Consider the following 15,712-nt stretch of genomic DNA (forward strand, 5'->3'; position numbering starts at 1 on the left):
TGGGACTTACGACCTCTCTGGTCATGGTCTCCCTCTCTTTCCCTTCCTTCTCCCTCTTCCCTCTCCACCTGCAGCCTCTGTAAGGAGATTCCTCCGAGGCCACTGAGGAAGGGCAGTGTGTGCCGTTTGCTGCTGTGCGAGTCTCTTTTCCCTCAGTAAGCCGAGTTCCCTTGAGGGAGCCCCTCCCTTCCTCCATTAGAAGCCATGTTGGCGGCTTCTCTGCTTGAACTTGGGCATAACAGGGCAAGGAACGGTGGCATTTGTGGAGTAGTCTGGCCAGACAAAGGGAAGTTAACTCTCAGCTGGAGAGAGCAGGCAGTTGACGAAGCTTCCCCCAGAAAGAACAGAAGAGAAGGAAAGAGAAAATTCTGTGGCAGGGAAGTACTCCCTGAGAGCTCAGTCAGAAACCAGCATCGCCTCCCTCATCCTGGTCTTTCTACTGAGAAGGAAACTATTGTTCTTTCTCTTCCCTGCCTTCATATATTGCTCCAGGATCAAGGATTGCAAGATGAACAACGCACCCTGTTGCTCTCACAGTAAAAGTTTCTCCGATTGATGGATTTGTGGAGCCTTTGGGTGCCAGGTGGAAGGAGGGGGCTTTGACTCCCTTTGTCTTGTCCCCACGCTCTCTGATGGACTTTTCTCTTTACAGTCCATCCAGACTCCAAGACTGTGTAGTGCAGAGGACTAACTTTCTGGGGACACCCATGCGTAGGTTTTAGCTTGGCATCCAATAGTGACGAGTTTCCCATATTCGTTCAGCTCATCAGCTGACCAGGTGAGGTCTTATCCATGCTGTGTCCAGGGAAATGAAATGAACTGGATGATAGAACTCCTTTTAGGCCAGGTACCCTGAGAAGCTTTTGATTTCGGTATCTCTGTTCCTGCCCGTAGCTTAGCCAAGCTCCCATTTGGTTCGTGTTCATCTAAATGTGAATTCATCAGAACTGTTTCTTTTGTCCTGGGGGCCGGCCCTTGGGGCAGTGCTGAGCTGGTCGGGGGGTTGGGGGGTGGATATACCCTTTAGTAAAAAGGACTTGAAGTAGGTCCCTTTCTCCAAAAGTACCATTACTTCCAGAGAGGCTACAAAGTATAATGGACTGAGCACAGACTTTGGAGTAAGACACATGTGGGTTCAAATCCCCATTTTACCACTGACTGGATGTTTGTTTCTTCCAAGCTCCAGTTTCTTCTTCCTCTTTCTATCTCCCAGGATTACTGTGATAATCAGATGAAATAGCATAATGCCTAGCAACCATCAGCCACCACTTCATCTCCACCACAGCTTTCCCAGAAAAATGGGATATTTCAGCCACCACGAAGTTGTGACCCATGAAAACTGCAGAAGAAGTAAAGTGCTGACTTGTTCTGCATGCCACTGCCCTGAACCTCCTTAACGGGTTTCTTGCATGCTCATGAGTTTTTGTTTCTAGAACGTGCCCTGCCCTGAGTTTGTTCAGTTTTCTTTTTCACTGTGAGAACTTCTTTCATGATCCGTCCCCAAGGGCTTTAGAATGTCTGGACGGTCTCGTTCTCCTAGAAGGCCAGCCTGTCTCCTTTGTGCCATCCCAGAGGCCTTGCTGGCCGACTGATCTCCAGAGACCACTCCTTACCTCTTTGCACCTTGGCTTTTCTTAAGGGGCCCCTCCTGGCTTCGAATCTGGTGAGAAGTGATCCAGAAACCTTGTCCTCAGCCTCTTACAGGGCACACTGGTTTGGCTTGTACCCTCCAAGTGGCCTGGAGGGAGCTGCAGGGTGTCAGAGACGGCCATGGGAAAGAAACGGCCCACAGTAAGAGCACAGCACCTGAGCCAGCGGTTCCCACTGCCTGCTGGAGCAGGCTCAGTGAGGCTGCTGACAAGAGTCTTCAGAACACTAAACAGGTGATTAAAACATCAGTATAAGTCTTTCCAAATCTCACAGAAAGCCAAAAACTTAGTTTGGACACCAACAGAAATTTTCCGCTCTGGAGCTTTATAAACTGGTCCGCTGTCTCTTCCTCTGCTCTGTGGCCAGAGGGGAGCTCTGTGCTAAGGATTCCATCAAACCCTCCAAGTCTTCCTGAGTGGCTTATCGTATGAGAAGAACCTATACCACCTTTTTCCATCATGAATTATCTGCAGGCTCTCACTGTTAGTACAGATTCTGAACCTTCAGCCCTTCCTTCCAAAAGGGCCAAGCCCAGCTCTTGGCACTGTCCCCTGTGACGGAGCTGAGCTCCAGCCTCAAGGTCAGAGGCAGAACCGTCTTTCCTCTCCTTTCCAAGATGACTGCCCAGAGTCATAGAAACCTTTACAAATGGGAAAGAGATCTCGAGAATCACCTGCATTTTGCAAACAGGGTTCGGTAACTCGCCGAAGATCACGCAGGAGAGCATGAAGTAAATGTTCCTCTAGACCCTGCTTTCCCTAGACCTGTGGCAGGTCAGCTGCCCAAGAGAAGTGCAGCAGCAAGAGGCTGCCCCCTTTGAATTTATGATCAGCTCTTTTCCCTTGTGGAGATGGTGAGAGTCTCTGCCCGAAGCACAAGCAGATGCTCTGGACCCATCGAGAGCTGTGGGCAGCTGGAACGCTGTCTGGGAGCAGAGGCATGTTCCAGCCCCTCCACTTACCAGCGGCCTGAAGTTGAGTGAGTTACTTAACTTCTCCGTGCCTTGATTTCCTCACCTGTAAAATCGAGGTATTGACAGCACCTGCCTCGTGGGGCTGTTGTGTGGATCAGATGAGGTGATGCGTGTCAGCTTTTGGCACAGTGCCTGGCACCGGCAGCCGTCCGCTTAGTGTTAGCCATGGCCGAGAAGGGTGGAGGAGCACGCGCCGGGTTTTGTTGTTGTGCCTTAGAAGCCCCAGTGGCGCTCCCGCAGGAAGCGGCTCTGGTGAGGTGGCAAGAACACAGGCCTACGAAGGCCTTGCATCTGGCTTCAAATCTCATTTAACTTATTTTTCCATCTCTTGTCATTATCTGAATGTAATAGTAACCGCTTTGTAAGGCGCTGAGGATTCCTAGATTCCAAAATTGCCATGAAAACTGTAGCGTGTTTTTTTGTACCTTAGCTAGAGTTGCACTTGAAGAGTGGACTAAACTTGTGACCACCTTCACTTAGTCTTCTAGCCTTTAAAGCAGTGATTCTACAACTTCAATGTTCATAAGTACCTGGAACACTTATTGAAAGTACACATTCTGGGGCCCTGTCCCCAGAAAAACTAATTTACTTAGTCCAAAGTGGTGTCCAGGAATCTGCATGTTTAACAAGCTCGCTGTGTGATTCAGATGCAGGTGGTTTTTTAAATGCTTTTTAGTGCTCATAGGTGAAGAAAGGGGAACTAATATTTACTGAAGTTCTTCTATATGCCAGGCATTTGGCTTACTTATACCTTATCAAACTATAAATAGACTTTAGCGAGCTTTAGTTAGCAAAGCTTGTCTTGTCTCCAGCCATGAGGCATGGGCCACTTGAGACTCAGGACTCTAGATGTAGGACCTGAAAATACAACTTAAAGTGGCCTCACACCTCAGCCCTAATCTCAGAATTTCTCTCACCATATTTTTAATATGCTGTGGGGATTCTCGAGATACAGGTATAATTTTTTCTCAGAGTGTGACATCAGTGCTTTGAAGAAGATAAGTCACACCTCTTGCTGAGGTGTGTTGTACCTTGCCCTGGGGCAGCAGCCTGCAGTTAAGACAAGGCAGAACATGCCCAGAGCTTCGCTTCTTGTGGTATCTTATTTCAAACTAGAAACTCTGTAGGCAGCCTGTCAAAAGAGAGCACCATTCCTTATGGAGCCTAAATCTCCGTGGGGAGCATCACTTGAAGCAGAAAGAAGCATCTCTGAGTAGCCTGTCCAGGGTGTTCGCATTGCACAACACAAGGAACGTGATTCACGGTATACAGTGTGGCTGGCACCCCCTCCACGATCATGATGTCCTCTGGAATTGTCCTAAGGTCCCAAAGCTGCCGTCAGCCTCCCATGATCAGTCATCCACGTTGTCCAACTACCCATAGTGTGTATTATATGCTGCAGATAGACTTTTCTTTAAATACACACACACACGTACAAATTACAGTGCCTGTCCTCAAGAGTCTTACTCAGGAGAGAAAACAGGACAGCTTAATAGGAGAAAGATATTGCGAAGCATAAACAGATCAGATTTATGGATGTCATGAAGTTAAGAAGGAATACATTCTCAGATGACAAATTGAGGATCCAAAGAGAACTTGATAGGCTACAATGAAAGAAGTAAATAATTACATGAACTCAAATATGAATAAATGTAAAATCCTACTTTATCCAGAAAGTCAGCTGCACACAGCAAGTAGCATGCAGCACAATACTAAATAATAGGGTTTTTTTTTTATAGCATGGAGAGACCTCAGTGAAGGAATGTTATAAAAGGAAATAGTTACTGGAGGGCTTGCTCGCAGTTGGGGAAGATATTATTTAGCCACATACGTGAAAACACTTTGGGGATTTGTTGATTAAAAGCTCACATTGTGTTGGGCTTCCCTGGTGGCGCAGTGGTTGAGAGTCCGCCTGCCGATGCAGGGCACACGGGTTCGTGCCCTGGTCTGGGAAGATCCCACATGCCGCGGAGCAGCTAGGCCTGTGAGCCATGGCCGTTGAGCCTGCGCGTCCGGAGCCTGTGCTCCGCAGCGGGAGAGGCCACAACAAGGAGAGGCCCGCGTACCGCAAAAAAAAAAAAAAAAGCTCACAATGTGTCATTAGGGCAAAGTGGTAAACAACAAAATGTATGCTTTTTGGCCTGTTCACAGGGGTGTCCAGAGCAGAACGAGGAGGAGCTGTTTGCTCTGTTCTCTGCTGCTAAGTCACACGTGGGCTCCCTCCAGGAGACATTCGTCTCAGTGAAAGTCTTCGTGAAAGAATAAGCAGGATGTGAAGGAGACACTTGAAGCGAGGAACAGTGGAAGGAAGTGGCACTGTTTAGCCTGGAGAAGGTATAACATAGCCGACTTCCACAAATTGGAGGCCACGCAGGTAGAAGCAGAGCTAGAGTTGTTTGTGGCCCAGAGAACAGGATTAGAAGCACTGGAGGCAGATTTGGGCTTAAAAGGGATAGACATTTCCACTGATGAGAAAAGTCCAGAAGTGGAATGGGTTCCCTATTAGGAAATGAACCCCTTGTAGACTTGAGACAGTAACAGACCTCTCATACAGCATGGTCAGGACTGGAACTTGATAGGGAAAAACATCTGTTAAGTATGTAATAATAAAAATTACTTATGTGTGTCTTAAACATGAAGGGATGATGGTTTTAAAAGCTTCCCCAGGGTCCTGAATCCTTCCCACCTGACATACTCAAGAAAGGGTTGGATCACTGGGAGATGATGTAGCAGAGGTTCTAGGGTGGCTCTGAGTGACTGGTAACTCACCTTCTGGCATCTGAGTGATACAGGTGTTGAGGGCTGCCAGTGAAGTCGGAAAAGAGGAGGACGTGTGGGCCTAGCCCGTAGGCGCTGGAGGGGCAACTGGGGATTCGGAAGAGGTTAGTGCCAGGTTACTGTGGAATCCCTCCATGGCCTGAAAGTTCTGTGAAGTGTCAAGGACTGCATCTGTCTTATTCTCTCTTGTGTGCCCGAAATGTCTAGCATGTCACATAGCAGGTCCTTAGGAAAAATTGGTGGACAGTGGGCAGGTGAGCTGGACAATGACTTCTTGAAAAGAAAGACTTTTTTGGGCTTCCCTGGTGGCGCAGTGGTTAAGAATCCGCCTGCCAATGCAGGGGACACGGCTTCGAGCCCTGGTCCAGGAAGATCCCATATCCCGCGGAGCAACTAAGCCCGTGCACCACAACTACTGAGCCTGCGCTCTAGAGCCCACGAGCCACAACTACTGAGCCCGTGTGCCACAGCTACTGAAGCCTGCGTGCCTAGAGCCCGTGCTCCGCAACAAGAGAAACCACTGCAGTGAGAAGCCTGCGCACCGCAACAAAGAGTAGCTCCCACTCGCCGCAACTAGTGAAAGCCCGCGCGCAGCAAGGAAGACCCGACACAGCCAATAAATTAATTAATTTTAAAAAAAGAAAGACTTTTTATCAAAGTTAAAGGAAGGTGAGGGAATGAATTGATTGCATAAAGGTAAAGGCCTTGTAGGTTGGGTAGGTTCGGGGAATAATCTATAAAGTCTCAGAGGTGCCAGGGAGGCAAATGGCACACAGGGGAATATTGAGCAAGGTTGCCTGGGCCTGGAGTTGGGGACTAGGGAATAACAGCAAGAAGGGCCGTGGTGATGTACAGTGGGGAGGGTTTGCACAGATCATGGAGAGCGTTGAGAGACATTGGGATTCCATCTGGTACTAAGGCTGAGCCCAAGGGACTTCTCCATCCTGACTTCCTCAGGCCCTATCTGCCTAAAAGCGATAAAGGAGCAGTGTGCCCAGTCTCTACAAAGAGCTTTTCTTCTCCCCGGGCTGCCTCTTGCTCCTCTCTTGAAGGAGGAGAAGAGGAGTGAGAACTCTGCCCTTCTGAGTGCTGTAGGTAATGGGGGTGGGGGGAGGGCGTATTTCTCTCTTGGGAGTCTTTGATGCACCTGCTCTGAATGTGCCCCACCCCCCTCCTGCTGAATCCTCAGGGTCTAAAACGGGCCCTAGGCACACAGTAAACACCTAGTAAATATTTGTTGAATTGAATGTTGACTGGATGTGTTGAATGCTGCAGGTCTCAGCATTCTTCCACACACATAAGATAAATAAAACTAGGAACAGATCGGGTGAAGGAGTCTGCACACGAACCTAAGGGGCGGCTCCTGATCCTGGCTGTCTGGAAGGCAAATAAGAAAGTGGCTCAGAGCGACCAGAGCACAAGAGACAGTGCTCCTGGCCCAGAACTAACCGGCCGTGTAGAAACAGACTGCATGTGGATATTTGCAGACTGAGACAGACTCAGGCCTTTCCTCCCCAGGGGCTGAGCTTGTAGCCTCCCCTGCTGGTTAGTGAGTGAGGGCCCCAGTGCCTGTGCTCCAGGTTTCAGAGCAGCTGAAGCCAGCCAGACCTGAAAAGGCTTGTGTTGGCAGTGCCAGTATCCGCCCAGCCCCTGCCAGTGCGGGTGGCTGCTCAGAGCCTCTGCAGGGGAAGCAGATTGGACCGCAGCCCGAACTACTGCTGCCTATAGCTTGCTCTCTACGACGCCCTCACTATTGAGAATGCACCTTGCTCGTGCAGCCGGAGCTTAGAGCTCCAGAACAAAATAGTTTCTTTCCATGAGGGAACAGTTCAAGAAGAGCCAGCTGTCCTCTGCCCAGGAGAGCCAAGACTCCTCTCTGCCTTTGTTTAGAATGTCCAAGCTGAGGAAATTCAGGTGGGTAGAAAATACCACCTGAGAGCATGAAGAGGATTTTCTCATCATTTCTCTTGTATTGAAAGACCTGGAGCAAGGATCCAGCTGGTCTCATTTAAGGAGGATACCATTAACAAAGGCAGAGTCGCCACCCACACCCCAGTGTGAAGAGGCCAGATGGGCAAGATGGTTGTGATGTTCACCGCAGGACCTTATTTCTGATGTGTGCATTAGTGCCGTGCTTGTCCTACAGCCCATGCCCTAGGGGCCCCTCTGGAGTCCTGCAGAATGCACGCATGCCCATGGTTAGGTCCAGGAATCTTTGTAGAGAATAGGAAGGGGGCAGCTGCAGAGAGGCCGGGGCTTCCCTCCACAAGCTGGCTTGTCCAGCAACCTGGATCCAACACCTTAGCTCAAAATAAACTATTTCAGCAGCTTCAACAGCCAGGTGAGCATTCCAGGGCCTTTCCCCTCAGCCCTAGGCTGTGTGCCTGCCCCATGCTTCCTTCCTTCCCTCTGAGCCTGGCTTCCAGACATCTCAGTGGTGTCAGGCAGAGTACCCCTCCTGTCTCTGAGCAGAGTGAGGCAGCGAAGAAGAAGAAACATAATAGCCACTCATTTACTTAGCACTTTCTGAGCCCAGACACCTTGCTAAATATATGATATGCATTATCCCTTTTAAACAACTTGAGCCAACGCTCAGAGACATTAAGTAACTTGTCTAAGGACACACAGCTAGGAAGTGGCAGTTAACACTTGAACTTACATCTCTGACTAGGAAGCCCAGGCTCTTGACCGACCCCCTGTATTGCCTCAGCTTGCCTCTTCCCAGAATGGACCTGTTTTTCCATCTGTACTTACCTTCTCATCACCAGTGTATGCTCCACATCTCCTCTGTTCTCCCAACTCTCCTCCCAGTGTGACCATAATCTCCCTCTCAGTACCCCTACCCTTTGGAATCTTCAATAAAAATAATGGAGTAGGGCTTCCCTGATGGCGCAGTGGTTGAGAGTCTGCCTGCCGATGCAGGGGACACGGGTTCATGCCCCGGTCCGGGAAGATCCCACATGCTCCACTGGGCCCGTGTGCCATGGCCACTGAGCCTGCGCGTCCGGAGCCTGTGCTCCACAACAAGAGAGGCCACAACAGTGAGAGGCCCGCGTACAGCAAAAAATAATATATATAAATAAATAAACAAACAAACAAACAAGTAAATAAATAAATAAATAAATAATGGAGTAGCCTCTCCCCCACCCCCACCAAATCTTCCCACCAAACCATTTGCCAGTTCCCACCCCCCAGGACACTTAAGGCCAGTGCGTGCGCACGTGCGCGCACACACACGGTGGGGGGAGGTATGGGTGGGGCTAGCAGGCTGCCATCCACTCTGAACAGGCATCTGTGCATTGCCAGCTGATTGGTAACAGCCCACATTGCCTCCACTAAGAAGAAAACAGCTGTTGGGACCAGACACGTGGAATGGTATAGCTACTGCGGGGGCGGGGGGGTTGGCCGATGATGTTAGCATTTCATCTTGTGACCCACTGACCCCTCAACTGGCACTAGGACTAGGGATGGCTGAGTCTGGACATTGGGATCAAAAGTGACTGAGGGCAAAAGGCTGTGCTTAGCTGCCTTGCGAAGAAATGCAGTCCTGCTGCTGCAGGGACGGGGAACAAGTGACCCGCTGAGTGGATGCCCTTGGACAGGATACCCGGGGCTTGTCAGGATGTGTCTGGCACAAGGATCCATGCCTTTTCTCCTTGTCCACTTTGTCATTCAGTGCCTGCCAGGTTCTTCCTTTCTCTCCCCTCTGACCTGTGACCCTCTCAACAAATCAGTACCAGTCGTCCTGATTCATCTAGGCTGGGAGTGTCTGCCTCCCCATCATAAGCTACTGCCTCTGTCTTCAGAGTGAATGTGCATCCTCGTGGCCAGCTTCCCTCCTGCCTGGAAGCCCCTCCTCCAGGAATGTGAATAAACTGTTTCCTCTGTCCTCCAGCTCCAGAGGATTCCCTGTGTCTGAACTTCCATTGGCAGACCTCTTCTCAGGCTGACCCACCCTTGGCCACTACAGAATCGTCCTACCCACCCTTCAGTCTCCTGTGAAGGCGAGTCGTGTATAACTAGAGGTTCTCAGTTTGTGAAAACACTTTAGTCTGAGTTCAGTTTTCTTGTAGCCAATCCTGTAGGCTGGGCTCATTAGAGATGATAATTAACCCATTGCTAATGGACCTCAGAAGCCAGCCAAGCAGCCTGTATTGTACCAGGATTGGTAATGGATTTGTAGGCTATTTTAAGATTTCTTAATAATTTCAGCAAGACTTCACTTTTCTGTCTGCATCTTATTTGCTCTAAGGACGTTCTATAAAATTAACGAGCTATAAAGTTTGATTGAAGGTTTCAACAAATATGAGAATAATTGGCACCATTTAGAGAAACAAGAAAAACAACCTGTAAACTGGAGTTTGTAGGGGAAGAACTCGTGTGATTTTTCTCTGTAACCAGAGCAGCAGTAGCAAGCAGGACTTTTTAAACCAGAAAATAATCGAACTGGCTGATAGTGCAAATTTAAATTCTGACTTCCCCAAACCAAAAGTTCAGAAAAAGAAATTTTGCAAAATCTAACCAGTCACTGTAGTGTTTGTGCCTTCCAGGAGGCCTGTTTGAATAGGGACCCAATAAAGATGGAGTGAGTCCATCATTCTCTGGAGCTTGCATCCAGAGGCCTGCTTCATCTCTCTGACCCCTCCTCCTGTTCCCTGGCTGGGTCAGGGCTCTTCTCCCTTCCCCATGGCTGGTGTGAAGTCTTGCCACTTAACATCCGTCTATGGTACCTGGTGCTCAGTTCCTTTTCTCTCTCTCTCCCTCCGCCACCTTCCATAAGACTGCTTGGACCTCTTTTTCTGTTCCTTCCTAGGCATTTCTGCCCAGGCTGGGCTGGTCCTCTGCCGAGTGGCTGTGGAAAGTCACCAGTTTTCAGAAAACAACATTCTTTTCTCATCCACCGGCCCACCTAAGATACTCCAGACTGCCTTCCCTCTTCTCTCCTGCCCTAGAGGTTTCTTCCTGCTTTCCTCAGGACCTAACCTTCCTCTGGGTGCCAGCCTCCGCTTACCATGGGCATGCTCACTTTCTCTCTCTCTAAGGAACTGAGCCTGTGACAGGCCAGGCTCCCACATTGCCTCGCCACATCTCACTTTCAGTTTTCCTTTATGCTTGGTTCTTTGCGTGTGGACCTGATCTGGGTGGTAGCTGGAGCCCTGAAGCTAGAGGTTTCAGTTCCCGCCGATGGGGCACACTGCCTCAGATGGTCTTCAGGGGGAGGGAGAGGGGCTTTCTCTGGGCGCCTTTCTTTCAGCCCGTCCCTGACCTACAGCCCCAGTCTTCTTTCAGAGCTGACTGGACCATCAACTTTGCAGCTCCCAATGGTCTCCTACACAGTGAGTCTCTCCAGAAGGACCGTGACTGCCCCTGAGAAGGTGCCAGGTCTCAGGTTACCCGGGTGTTCCCGGCCAGCAGCTCTTTTCCTCAGCTCTAGCCCCTGTCCAGCCCCACCTGTTAACAGCCCAGGAAGGAGGCCTCTGCAGCCCAGATCCTTCTCCTCTAGAGAATCTAGAATTTGCCCAGAGCTACAATGTACATACCACTTACATTCTCTGTTTTTCATTGATATAGAATGGAAAAATGTACTCATGAACAGAGCTATTGTGGGGATTATGTCATAGACTTCATCTGGACTCCTTCCTCTCCGAGCCGGGAGCCTAGCTTTAACCCCTCTCCTACCAGGAAGTCCTCCTTGGCCAGAAAGAGCTCATCTTGGAGTTGGCTCTCTGTGAATGGTTTAAAGGGCGTCTTCCTTCGTGATATCCCTTATTAACCATATTCAAACTGGGTTTTTTTTCCCCCAATTCAAGTGCTGGAGGCTTTGTCTAGGAGGAGTCCACCCGCTGGACTGATTCCTCCCACCTGAGAGCAGAATGCTTCAGCAGACAGGCCAGCAGGCTGGAGACCGAGGGTTTCTCTGTGCCCCGGACAAGCCCTAGACTTTCTGCCCCTCAGTCCCCGCATCTCCTCAGTAGCTCAAACCCCATTCCTCACTCCACTGTGCACTTTGAAACCTAAGGAGACCATACAACGTCGGCTATCCTCCTTGCTAGTTGGATTGCAAAGGCGAGGACACTCTTCCAAGAGGCTGGGTGACTTTTCTCTCCAAACATGTAGAATTCTTTTCTACACCCCACTCAGAGACCCCGCTGGATCAAAGTCCTTTTGAGAATCATCCAGGAGTCTCTTTGCCCTCAGGGAAGAACTGATGGCCATAGCGGACAAAATCCCCCGGAAATCAGGTTCCTTCCTTCCAGAGTGAAAACTAAAATAGGGGGCAGGGGCCCAGGGAGGGAGGTGGCACTCCTTTTTGTTTTGGTGTCCACGTGAATAACAGCTCCCCCAGATCCTCTGAGGATGTGCCGCAGGCAGGTTCAGGATGTCTGCATCCCTGGGTCCTGCTGTGCCCTGGAAATCCCCGTCTCCAGGAGACCCACGTCCACACATGTGGCCTTTCTCCCCCTTGGCCAGAAATCACACTTTCTTCCTGAGCCACTCAGCATGCCATGCAGCCCATGCCCTAACAGCAGGAATTCTGCCCGCCTGTCAGCACACACACCCATGGGCACACTCGTCTCCTGGGCAGATTTCTGCAGCACACTCACTCAGCAGGAGTGCCAGCGTACCTCTCACCATCCAGGTGGTGCCAGGGACCACTGTGAGGTTTTCCTGTGTCCTCCTCTCACCCCTCAACCCCCACCTCCTCTCCGTTCAGTGACAACAGCCTCACACCGAAAAGGAAAGTCCTGGACCCATTACATAATTCTCCATAGTGCAAGCAGTAACTGGGGCATAAGGTCAGAGGTCACAGTGGGGTCAGGTGGCTGACACACACTGTAACGACAAGGTGGTTAAAATTAGACCACTGAGAGGAAACTGGCAGTCTTGTGGAAATGCAGAAGTTTCCTCTGCAAGTGAGAGGCTGGGGATGCAGGGAGGCCACTGTGCGTGCTGCCTGCCAGGCTATTACTCATTTCAGCTCTGTTCTTTAATGCCTTTTAGCCCCTGCTTCTGTATTTCTAGCCTTCCTCATCACATGTTTGAATACACGCGATGGAACCCATGGTTACCTGCCCTGGCCCAGCAAGTGCTTCTTTCCTCCTTTTAAGCACAGCGCTGGGCAGGCACCCCAAGCTCAAGACAGCTGTCCTTTCCTAAGCCTTTGCTGGGTAGCTGAGCACCTTTTGGCTTAGCCTCTCAGGTGGTCGAGGTACTTAGCCTGCGATTCAGGCCTCAGTTGTTATCAAGGCCATTGGTGGGGCAAGGTGGGGGGTCCACTCCGAGGTTGGGAGAGGTGGCAGAGGACGGAGTCATGGGGTGCAGGGTTGACAGCTGTGTGCTGCACATTCCCTGGCCAGCCGGCTGCCAGAGGGGAGCTCACTCCCACGTCTCCTGGAGGACTTGGGTCGCAGCGGCCTCATCTGCCCCCTCTGGTGCCCAGCCGAGCTTCCCTGTGCCTGTCAGCCCTTACTGCAAACGTCCCGGGTGCCCTGCTTGTCCTTAGCGGCCCCTGCCAGGGGAGTATGAGATGTAGTCTCTGCCACCAGTGGAGTTATCATCCAGGCGAGGGCGGTAACAGATGCACCTGTGAAACAAAGAGCAAGCAATCAAAGACAGTCTCCAAGTTAGTTACTTTACTGTGTGCTACAGCCAGGGAGGTCCCTGTCATGTGACAGGATGGGCAGCATGGGGTTTGGGGGTGGGGGGACAGGGGCTAGAGTCAGTGATGATGGAGGGGCTGCCACCCTGTGACATATCTGGCCACCGAAGTGTTCCCCTATGGGAACGGCCTTCACCACTTGTGAGCTCCAGATCAAATGGGCCCCTTCTCCCTTGGTGAGCGCCCTCCCAGAAGGGAGGGGAGGACCCCAGAGACCAGGGACAAAGAGTGGGGCATGAGAAGCTGCAAAGCAGGTGGGTTTGCAGGTCTCGCAGGAGAAGGACCCCAGACAGGGTGGCTATGGAAACGTTCTCTGAGCCACTTACAAATTTGATGATTGCTCAAGATACTGAATTTCATTTCAGCTAAATCAGCCCCAGCTTCTCTGACAGCACTGGCTTATGTGCTGACGTGGCCACATGGGAGCAGGATGGCCTAAACCCCTGGAGGAGCAGGGCTTGGTGAAACCCCACACACACACACACACACCTGCTTTGCCTGTCTCCCTTCTCCTGACAATAATTTCCTGCCGGACCCCAGTCTCCTAAGAAGCTCTTAGGTGGGGCAGGAACCTGTCATGGGAAACCCAAAATGACCTGAGTGAAATGAAACAGCCAAGAAAGCCCTCATCATTCATTTCACACTCAGGCTGAAAGTTCTCCTCTTGGGAGTCCGGCAAGAGGGGAGCTGGGGGAAGAATGGAGAGCAGCAGTGAGGGTACCAGAGAGCTATGTTCCGTGATAGCCAATATTTTACATGCCACCCTTCCTTCTGTCAGCGAGATACCAAACTTGGAAGACTTAATTTATTCTTTTTTCAGATCAGGACTTGATCACAAGAAAGGCGAAACCCCAGAGGACACCTGTCATGGGTCCTGGGGTTCTCTGCTCCCCCAGAGGTGACCTCGGGGGAGACGGTGCTGTCTTCCTTCAGAGGGTCTTGGCCCTCCTCACCTCACACGCACGCACTCCCGCTCACTCTCTCCGCCTTCCCTGCCCAGTGGACACATTTCTCGTGTGCCCCGCAGCCAATAAACAAAGTCTCTCATCTTCCCTTTCAGAAAATGCTGTTTTTCTTCTCCCTCTCGCCCTGTAGGTTATTGCAGCCGACTGCAAAAGGGTCACAGTGCTGAAGTATTTTCTGGAAGCCCTTTGTGGACAAGAAGAGCCTCTGCTGGCATTCAAGGGTGGAAAATATGTGTCAGTGGCACCCGTCCCAGACACCATGGGAAAGGAAATGGGAAGCCAAGAGGGAAAACAACTGGAAGATGAGGTACAATGCGGGAAGAGCCCGCTGTGGCCGAAGGAAGGCTCCCCCATCCCCCCAGCGCTGCTCTGCCCGGGCTTCGGCCTCTCCCCCTGGTTATTTATAACCACGCAGAGCGGTGGCGATGTTGGCGTGACCAGCCAGCTTCTCACGAGTGCACTCTGCTGGTGCCCCTTCCTGCCAGTCCCACCCCGGTGCCCCCATCTCGCTCTGCTACGAGTTCCAGATGCTTCTTTTTAATGTTGCAGTGGAGGAGAAGGGAGGGAAAGAAAGAGTTTAATAATGTGCAGCTCTGGAGGCTTAGGAAAGGGAGTTGGGGGGGTGTGTTAGGGTTCAGGCCGAGGATCAAGTTTATGGATGTGTGGAGCTCAGTGCAGCACAGGCCTGAACTGCAGCCTCCAGCACACGTACAGGAAGAACTGACATTGCTGGCCCCGTGTGGAAAATCACCCCCTCCCTGGCCTACCCTCCCTCCGTTGCTCCCTCCCACCCTCCCTCCTGCACATCCTGATGTGATTAAGGAATTCTCCTCTTGTTTGTTTGCCCTTGGTTGTTCCTGTAGCCCTTGCTTCACTCCAGACTGTGTGTGTGTGCATGTGCGTGTGTGTGCGCTCATGCCAGCCTGAGTGCCCACCCCTGCCAAACCCCGCTGACATTTGCCTTGCCATACATGTATGTATCTTTCTGGGGGTGATCGTTACTGTGGTTCTGTGCACAGTGGGTTTGTGTGTCAGTGTAAGTGGAACACTGCTGCCAGCTTCCCCGCTGTCTGTGGGTTCTGAGTAAATGTGAGTGTGGACGGTGCCGGTGCCTGTGTGCGTTTACTGTGCTCACTGTTGCTGCCAGCTGCCCTGCTGTGTGTCTGGGTGTGGGTGTCTGGGTGTGTGTGCACACAGAGCTCGCTTTGCCTGCTGGTGGACTCTTTCCTTCTTTTTGCCCCACGGTATCATAGACAGAGGGGACTTAGGTGGGAAAGAACATGGGACTCAAGGAAGGGACGCAAGCGGCTGTAGCCAGAGGCCAGGTCACCCGTAGGCCAACACAGTCATTTGGCCTGCAGCGGTCTCAAGCGCCTGGTGGAGCAGGGTGGAGTGTGGGGATGAAATCAGCAGCAGGCCAGGGAAGCCAGATGTCAGCTGGAAGCTGTCGTTGGTGATCTGAAGCAGTGATAGAGTGGCCACCTTTGGTTCAGAGTCTTCAGAGCAGCAAAATCTTGGACGGGCTTCATTAGAATAGCTGGAGAACCCCACCCCACCCCTGATGACACAGGATAGAGGTGGTTCCAGGGGTAAAGCTGAGCCCATGATTCCAGACTCTCCAGATGAAACCTGGGCAGGGAGTAACGGGAAAGAATGAGCTGTCAATATGGGAGGAGACAATGGGGT

At 51.2% G+C, this 15,712-nt stretch overlaps 1 protein-coding gene across 2 annotated transcripts in view; it reads left to right on the forward strand.

The window, feature by feature from the left end:
• Positions 1-15,712, forward strand: part of SMG6 (SMG6 nonsense mediated mRNA decay factor) — a 231,900-nt gene that overhangs the window by 195,297 nt on the left and 20,891 nt on the right. For both annotated transcript variants that reach the window (XM_082605367.1, XM_082605368.1), the window contains exon 14: positions 14,157-14,333. In XM_082605367.1, the coding sequence (XP_082461493.1) occupies positions 14,157-14,333 (177 nt within the window). The remainder of the gene's footprint in view (positions 1-14,156; positions 14,334-15,712) is intronic.

This window comes from Mesoplodon mirus, assembly GCF_964341445.2.
Source record: "Mesoplodon mirus genome assembly, chromosome: 18".
NCBI lineage: Eukaryota > Metazoa > Chordata > Mammalia > Artiodactyla > Ziphiidae > Mesoplodon > Mesoplodon mirus.